General features: G+C 65.5%; 2 protein-coding genes across 6 annotated transcripts; one reads left to right on the top strand and one right to left on the bottom strand.

The window, feature by feature from the left end:
• The first annotated feature begins 1,216 nt into the window (after positions 1-1,216).
• Positions 1,217-3,335, top strand: DCXR (dicarbonyl and L-xylulose reductase). Of its 2 annotated transcripts, XM_077854672.1 has the most exons (8): positions 1,276-1,409; positions 1,708-1,805; positions 2,209-2,363; positions 2,459-2,501; positions 2,579-2,678; positions 2,769-2,833; positions 2,923-3,040; positions 3,166-3,335. In XM_077854672.1, exons 1-8 carry the CDS (start codon positions 1,358-1,360, stop codon positions 3,267-3,269), a joined length of 735 nt encoding a protein of 244 aa, XP_077710798.1. In that variant the 5' UTR covers positions 1,276-1,357; the 3' UTR covers positions 3,270-3,335. The 2 variants fall into 2 exon arrangements, with proteins under 2 accessions (XP_077710799.1, XP_077710798.1); XM_077854673.1 differs by lacking the exons at positions 1,708-1,805; positions 2,209-2,363 and having other exon boundaries at positions 1,217-1,409.
• A 1,743-nt stretch (positions 3,336-5,078) lies between these two features.
• RAC3 (Rac family small GTPase 3) lies at positions 5,079-7,264 on the bottom strand. 4 transcript variants are annotated; one of them, XM_077854671.1, is made up of 6 exons: positions 7,129-7,264; positions 6,804-6,875; positions 6,531-6,648; positions 6,331-6,393; positions 5,739-5,902; positions 5,079-5,594 (listed from the first exon to the last, which is right to left on the bottom strand). In XM_077854671.1, the coding sequence occupies exons 1-6, from the start codon at positions 7,161-7,163 to the stop codon at positions 5,534-5,536; spliced, it is 513 nt and encodes a 170-aa protein (XP_077710797.1). In that variant the 5' UTR covers positions 7,164-7,264; the 3' UTR covers positions 5,079-5,533. The 4 variants fall into 4 exon arrangements, with proteins under 4 accessions (XP_077710797.1, XP_077710794.1, XP_077710796.1 ...); XM_077854668.1 differs by having other exon boundaries at positions 5,743-5,902; XM_077854670.1 differs by having other exon boundaries at positions 5,743-5,892.
• Positions 7,265-7,469: the final 205 nt, after the last annotated feature.

Here is a 7,469-nt window from a genome sequence, read left to right as displayed (position 1 = left end):
TCCAGGGGCTTCTCAGGTCTGTGCTGTATGCTGCCCTGGCTACCGTCTCCTCCAGCCTGTCCACTCCTCTGGGCCCAAAGCCCCAGCGACCCAGAGGCCCTGCAATCACCGAGTCCCTATTCTTGACCACAGAAGGGACTCCAGGCAGTTCTAGGCTTTCTCACCATGACCCACATATCAGCTTTTATGGGTGAGGCAGTGCACACGCAGGCTCATATATGTCTGTAAATGATCCCACAGCCTCAGGAAGCAAAGCTTGCCATCGCTGGACACCATCCCGACAACCCCAATCCCATGTCTCCTTATCCTGCCCCAAGTGTTTTATTTTTTTTTTAATTTTTTTTTATTTATTTATGATAGTCACAGAGAGAGAGAGAGAGAGAAAGAGAGGCAAAGACACAGGCAGAGGGAGAAGCAGGCTCCATGCACCGGGAACCCGACGTGGGATTCGATCCCGGGTCTCCAGGATCACGCCTTGGGCCAAAGTCAGGCGCCAAACCGCTGCGCCACCCAGGGATCCCGTTTTATTATTATTTTTTTAAGATTTTATTTATTTACGAGAGACACACAGAAAGAGAGACAGAGAGACAGAGACAGACACAGGCAGAGGGAGAAGCAGGCTCCATGCAGGGAGTCCGATGCGGGACCCATCCAGGGTCTCCAGGATCACGCCCTGGGCTGCAGGCGATGCCAAACCACTGCACCACCGGGGCTGCCCTGCCCAAGTGTTTTAAACAGCTGGTGGTCTCGGGCAGCCCAGGTGGCCCAGAGGTTTAGAGCCGCCTTCAGCCCAGGGCGTGACCCCGGGGTCCTGGGATCGAGTCCTGCCTCGGGCTCCCTGCATGGAGCCTGCTCCTCCCTCTGCCTGTGTCTCTGCCTCTGTCTCTGTCTCTCTCTGTGTGTCTCTCAGGAATAAATAAAATCTTTAAAAAAAAAAAAAAAGGAGCTGGTGGTCTTAAGTGGGCAGGCCTTTACACTGGGGTTCAGCCCCCTGGAAGTTCGAGTGGACCTTTGCGGCAGTGGCTTCTTCAGGCTGACAGTTGTCCAAGTGAAGCGGCTGAGCCACGCCAGGGGCGGGGCAGGAGGGCCAGGCCGTCCTCCCGCGCCGCGGCGCCTTCTCCGGCCGCCACCGACCACCCCTGGGTCTGCAACCGCCCGCCGGGAGGAGACGCGCGGAGGTTGACCGGCCGCCCCGCCGCGCCCGCCCCCTCGACCCGCCCCTCCCCCGCCCCGGGCGGTGCTCTCGCAATGTCCCCGCCCCACCGGACACCGGCCTGTGACTGGTCCCCCGCGCCCCGCCCCGCCCCGCTCCCGCCTGCGGTCGGGCCGCGCCGCGCGCAGAGTCGGAACCGCGGCCATGGAGCTGGGGCTCGCGGGCCGCCGGGCGCTCGTCACCGGGGCGGGCAAAGGTGGGCCTGCGGGGCTGCCGGGCTCCGGGGGTCCAGGGGGTGGCCGGGGTCCAGGAGGAGGGGTCTGGGGGTTGCCGGGGTCCAGGGGACAGGGTCCGGGGGTCCAGAGGGTGGCCGGGGGTCCAGGCCGTGGCTGGGGTCCGCGGGTCGGGCTCCAGGTGTCCGGGGGGTGGCCGGGGTCCAGGAGGAGGGGTCCGGGGTCCAGGGGGTGGCCGGGGTCCAGGAGGAGGGGTCCGGGGGTCCAGGCGGCGGGGGTCGGGGGGCAGCGGTGCGCCACACCCACCCACACTCCCTGCAGGCATCGGGCGCAGCACGGTCCAGGCACTGCACGCCATGGGGGTGCAGGTGGTGGCAGTGAGCCGGACCCAGGCCGACCTGGACAGCCTGGTCCGTGAGGTAGGCTCCACCCTGTCCCCCCGCCACCCCGCCACGGGCCACGAGCCACGCGCAGGCGCCAGGCGCTGAGGCTGACCGGGGACCCTCAGCAGCCCCTCCCGGGGCACAACGGGGTGTCCGTGGGTGGCCAAGTGTCGGGGGAATGGCGCTGCCGCCTGGGCTTGAAAGGAGCCAGAAACGGCTGCCCTGCAGCCTAGGGTGCGGGCAGTGGACCGGCCAGGGGCCCAGGGGCCGTGTTGGTGCCTCAGCCACCTCCTTCAGCGGCCTGGGGCGCCGGACCCTCCGGGACCTCTAACCCCTCCCGGTCGGCCTGGAAGGCCTCACGTGGCAGAGGCCCAGCTGTGCGCCCCCCCCTCCCCGGGCATGGAGCCTCCCCCAGCTGTGCCCCCCCCCATACACACAGTGTCCCGGGGTGGAGCCCGTGTGTGTGGACCTGGGTGACTGGGAGGCCACGGAGCGGGCGCTGGGCAGCGTGGGCCCCGTGGACCTGCTGGTGAACAATGCTGCCGTGGCGCTGCTGCAGCCCTTCCTGGAGGTCACCAAGGAGGCGTGTGACACGTGAGCCGGCCAGGGTTGGGGAACCCTAGGGCAAGGGCTGGCCCCTGCGGCAGCAGGCCCCAGTCCCTGACCAGGGTCTCCCCATCTGCCTCCAGGTCCTTCCACGTGAACCTGCGGGCCATCATCCAAGTGTCCCAGGTGAGCTGCCTTCAGGGCAGGGGTGGGAACGGCCGGTGGGTGACTAGTTCTGCCTCACGTTCCCTCTGCAATTCCAGATTGTGGCCCGTGGCTTAATAGCCAGGGGAGCCCCAGGGTCCATCGTGAACATCTCCAGCCAGGCCTCGCAGCGAGCAATAGCCAACCACAGCGTCTACTGTGAGTAAGCCCCCCACTCCGCCCTCGCCTGACCCCACGGACCCCCAAGCCTGTGGCCAGCTCGGACTCCAGGCATGCCGCTCCTCACAGGCTCCACCAAGGGTGCCATGGACATGCTGACCAAGGTGATGGCTCTGGAGCTTGGGCCACACAAGGTGAGCCCTGTGGGATGCCTCCTACCACCCAGCCCACATACCCTGGGCAACTAGTCTGCCTTGCTGACCTCCCTATCCTCCTGGTGCAGATCCGCGTGAACACGGTGAACCCCACGGTGGTGATGACCCCCATGGGCCAGGCCAATTGGAGCAACCCTCAGAAGGCCAAGACCATGCTGGATCGAATCCCACTTGGCAAGTTTGCGGGTGAGTCAGGCAGGAGCCCAGCTGGAAGTTGCACCAGTAGCCCCAGTGCCTGCCTAGATGAGGGGTGGGAAGGGAGGATGGAGGAGCACCCCCTCACCTGTGCCCTGACTCCCACCCTGCCGCAGAGGTGGAGAACGTGGTGGACACCATCCTCTTCCTGCTGAGTGACCGGAGCAGCATGACCACGGGTTCCGCTGTGCCGGTGGATGGGGGCTTCCTGGCCACCTGAGTCTCTACCTGACACCCCTCCCCCCCCGCCACCCAGTTTCTCCAATAAACATGAGTCTTCTGCTCAGCCTGCACATTGATTCCTAGGCTCTGGCAAGTGGCCAGACGATGCAGAGTCCCGGGCTGCGTGCAGGAGTGAGTCCCCGGTGGACTCACACCCCAGGCCGGGTGGCACGTGACTCCCTTGCCTGAGGTTTTCAGGCCTGGGAAGTGGGACCTTCCAGAAGGCCAGCTCTTAAGCCTGGTGGTGAATTTGACCAAGGATGACCTTTGGCCCTGTCCAGAGGCCTTTGGGGTACAGGCAGCGGAGTCTTTAGCAGCCGGCTCTGTGGGGTAATCCTGACATAAATGTTGGTTGATGTTCCTCAGTTAATGAGTTAGACAAACGGGAAACGAGAAAGATGGACATGGGAGCTTCGCTAATTGTCAGGGATCTGAACAACTTCCTTGTTGAATTAGATGATAGTTCTCAGATACTGGAATAACATTTTTTTTCACCTTTTTAAGAGTTCCTCACAAAGTACTGAGCACATGAGACGCAGCACGGGAGCTTGATCTGCACTTCTCTGTTGCTTTCCGTCTAGACAGTTCATGGTAAATCAAGTCCCGTGGGAGAACCTGCCTGTTGCAGCCGTGTAGACGCGCAGCCATTTGATGGCATTGAGGACAGGGCTGGGGAGAATTGCGTGGTCTCCCACTTTTTTTTTTTTTACTATTGACTTATTTTTTAAAAAATATTTTTAAAAAATATTTTATTTATTTATTCATGAGAGACACACAGAGAGAGGCAGAGACACAGGCAGAGGGAGAAGCAGGCTCCATGCAGGGAGCCCGATGTGGGACCGATCCTGGGACTCCAGGATCACGACCTGAGCCGGAGGTGTTCTCTCAACCGCTGAGCCCCCCAGGCGTCCCTTGATTTATTTTTAGAGACACAGTGTAGAGGGAGAGGAAAGGGAGAGAGGACCTCAAGCCCCCTCCCTGCTGAGTGCGGAGCTGACCGCTCCACACCGTGCTCGAGGTCATGACCTGAGCTGAAACCAAGGGTCAGAAGCTCAACCAACGGCCCGCAGGCGCCCTGAGGGCTCCCACCTTTATCCTTACCACAGGGACATGGACGATAGTGCTGCGTACGGGATCAGCTAGGGGTGTTTGCAGTATTCGGAGTTGATTTTGCTTTCAATTCGGCTACATGTAATCATACGATGATCAATAAAGGCTCTCTGGCAGCTGGCTAACTCCCGGCAGCCGCAGCTGGCCCTTCAGACTCAGCTCGGGCCTGCTCTACGCACTGTGGGGAGCGGTGCAATCAAGTGTCTGCCTGGAGGTGCCCTGTGGCCTCAGGGTGAAGTCTGAGCGCCGGACCAAGGCCCCCCCACCCCCCCACCCCCGGCCGACCGGCCCCACCTCTCAGGATTTCTCAGCCCTGCCAGACTGTACCACCTGCCTCCCCTCTTGAGTGTTGCCCAGGCCCGGCGGGGGCGGGGTTGGGGGGGGCTGCTGCACAGTCCTGACGGGCTCTGTGGGGCTCAGTGGACCCCTACCACATCTGGCTGCTCAGTGAGTGTGCCCCTCTCAGGACCTGGAAGTCAGTACTGGGGGGACTGGCCCTCTTCACCCCAAAGGGGCTCCGTGCCCTTACTCCCACTTTGGTCTGGTCACATCCTTTGTCCCCGGACACAGCTGAGCGGGGTCTTCTTCTCATCTTGCCCAGTGTGTGGGGTCAAGCTTCCCCCTCTGTGTTCTCCCTGATGGAGGTGAGGGGCGAAGCACCCCGCGGAAAGAGGCGAGTACCCAGACAGGCGAGAGATGTTGGTGGAGAATGTTTATTGTATAAAAGAAGAAAGGGCCACCCCATCCTGGGGCGCACGAACAGGACCCATCCCCCCAACCCCCCCCATCAGGAAGCCCATCCTGGGGCTGCCCTGGACCCGCCCCTGCAGCCCGAGGGAGACCCTGCTCCCTTCCAGCCTCCCGTGGGGGCCAGGCAGAGCTGGAGCTGTGCCCCCAGAAAGAGGAGACAGAGCAGACAGGACTCTGGTGCCCCAGCCCCGTCCCCAGGAGTGGTGGCCGCGTCCCCATGCGTCTTCCCCCTCCCCACCCACACCACTCCCCCACAGCGGACTCAGAGACACCAAACATCTCAATACGACAGCAAACAGGGCCGGGCGGGGCTGCTCCTGCAGAGGCAGGCTCTAGAAGACCGTGCACTTCTTCCCCGGCTTTTTCACGGGGGGTGGGCAGAGCACAGCCCGGATGGCCTCGTCAAACACGGTCTTCAGGCCCCGCTGGGTGAGGGCCGAGCACTCCAGGTACTTGACAGAGCCTAGGGGGAGCGAGGGACGGGGGTCAGCGACGGAGGGGCTGGTGGCGGTGGGAGGGACAGTGCAAGCGGGGTCAGCATGGCGGGGGCCCGCTCTGTACCCTCCAGGGCACGCCCCCGCCCCCTTCCTGCCCCTGTGGTGCCCGCTCACCAATCTCCCGGGCCATGGCCAGGCCCTGGGGGTAGGTGATAGGGGCCAGCTTCTTGTCCCGCAGCCGCTCGATGGTGTCCTTGTCGTCGCGGAGGTCCAGCTTGGTGCCCACCAGGAGGATGGGCGTGTGGGGGCAGTGGTGTCGCACCTCTGGGTACCACTGTGGGGATGGAGGCTCTGACCCCTACACCTGGGGCTTTGTCCTGCAGCCATGTCCATAGCAGGCCATGGCCCCCAAGGGTCCCCTCCTCTCAGCCCCTGCGCCACACTGAGCCCTTCCTGCTTCATGAAGTGGCCAGTGGGCTTGGTGGGGAAACCGCCAAGGACAAAAATACCCACCGGGAAGTTTCCATGGCCCTCGTAGTTGGCCCCGAGCGCCTCACCCAGCACCCCTACCCTGCCTCTGCCCCCTCATCGCTCCCCTGGGTCACCTTCAGATCCAAGCAAAACAGATCTCCTCTGCCTCCCAAGGACACGTGACCTAAGGTCTTCAGGCAACACTGTCCCTGCCCTGCCGGGAAGGTGCTCTGGGCACCCCCCCACGCCCCCTGCTCCTGCACACGGGTCCTCCCAGCGGCACAGGCCTACCTTGGCTCGAACATTCTCAAAGGATGCCGGGCTCACCAGCGAGAAGCAGATCAGAAAGACGTCCTTGGGAGAAAGGCGAGGGGGGCCCAGGTGGGAGCGGTCAAGGCCCTCCACACGGCCCCCATGACCCCCGGCAGGACCTCAAGCACCCCGCACCCAAGCGCCCCAGCCCCCCGGGGGCTGGCCCCGTTGTCACCTACAGTTTGGGGATAGGACAGTGGCCGCAGCCGGTCGTAGTCCTCCTGCCCCGCGGTGTCCCACAGCCCCAGGTTCACCGGCTTGCCGTCCACCATCACATTGGCCGAGTAGTTGTCGAAACTGCCAGGCAGAGCGGGCCTGTCGGCGGGGCCTGGGCCGGGGCCACACACCCCGCGTGGCGCCGCCGCCCAGGGGAGCCCCGGGGAGGGAGCGCGCGGAGGGAGCCCGCGGAGGGAGCCCGCGGAGGGAGCCCGCCGCCCCCGCGCAGCGCTCACACGGTGGGGATGTACTCTCCCGGGAAGGCGTTGGTCGTGTAGCTGATGAGCAGGCAGGTCTTCCCCACGGCGCTGCGGACACAGGCCGAGCCTCAGCCCCCGCCCCGCCCCCGCCCCGCACGGCGCCCCCTCCCACGGCCCCGCCGGGCCTCCGCGGGGGGCGGCCGCGGGGCTCCGTGCAGGTGAGAGGCCCGGCCCCACCCCCGGAGGCCGCACAGCATCAGGTGGGCCGCAGGCCCGCGCCCCCGGCCCCCGCCCGCCCCGCCCGCCGCGCCCGCCGCCCCGGGGTCCGGCGCCCCCGCCCCGCCCCGCGCCCCGCGCTCACCCGTCGCCGACCACCACGCACTTGATGGCCTGCATGGGCGCGGGCCGGGCGGGCGCGGCCGCGAGCCGAGCTGCGGAGAAATGCCCGGCGCCGGCGCCGCAGCGGCCGCGGACCCGAGCCGAGCGCCGAGCCGAGCGGCCGGAGACAGCCGAGCGCCGCCGAGCGCCGGGCGCGGAGACAGCCGAGCGCGGCCGGCGGGGGGCGCGGGGGGCGCGGGCCCGCCCCGAACCCGGCGCGCGCGGCTCGGGGACCGCTCGGTGGGGGGCGCCGGCGCCCAAGCCCCGGCGGGCTCCCCTGCGCCCCGGGACCCACGCCACCCGCCGGGGGCAGCGCGGGCGGGG

Source organism: Canis aureus, chromosome 16 (assembly GCF_053574225.1).
Source record: "Canis aureus isolate CA01 chromosome 16, VMU_Caureus_v.1.0, whole genome shotgun sequence".
In the NCBI taxonomy this organism is placed as follows: domain Eukaryota; kingdom Metazoa; phylum Chordata; class Mammalia; order Carnivora; family Canidae; genus Canis; species Canis aureus.
This window is presented reverse-complemented; position numbering and strand designations above follow the sequence as displayed.

Bases quoted from the DNA above. Each gene is read 5' to 3' on its own strand.
- RAC3 (XM_077854668.1), bottom strand. From the start codon at position 7,163: ATGCAGGCCATCAAGTGCGTGGTGGTCGGCGACGG. The intron at 5,903-6,330 runs GTAGGCCTGTGC...CCATCCCCACAG, and splicing joins TTGAGAATGTTCGAGCCAAG to TGGTACCCAGAGGTGCGACA. The intron at 5,595-5,742 runs GTGAGCGGGCAC...CGCTCCCCCTAG, and splicing joins GGCCATGGCCCGGGAGATTG to GCTCTGTCAAGTACCTGGAG.
- DCXR (XM_077854672.1), top strand. From the start codon at position 1,358: ATGGAGCTGGGGCTCGCGGGCCGCCGGGCGCTCGTCACCGGGGCGGGC. The intron at 2,364-2,458 runs GTGAGCCGGCCA...ATCTGCCTCCAG, and splicing joins ACCAAGGAGGCGTGTGACAC to GTCCTTCCACGTGAACCTGC. The intron at 2,834-2,922 runs GTGAGCCCTGTG...CTCCTGGTGCAG, and splicing joins TGGAGCTTGGGCCACACAAG to ATCCGCGTGAACACGGTGAA.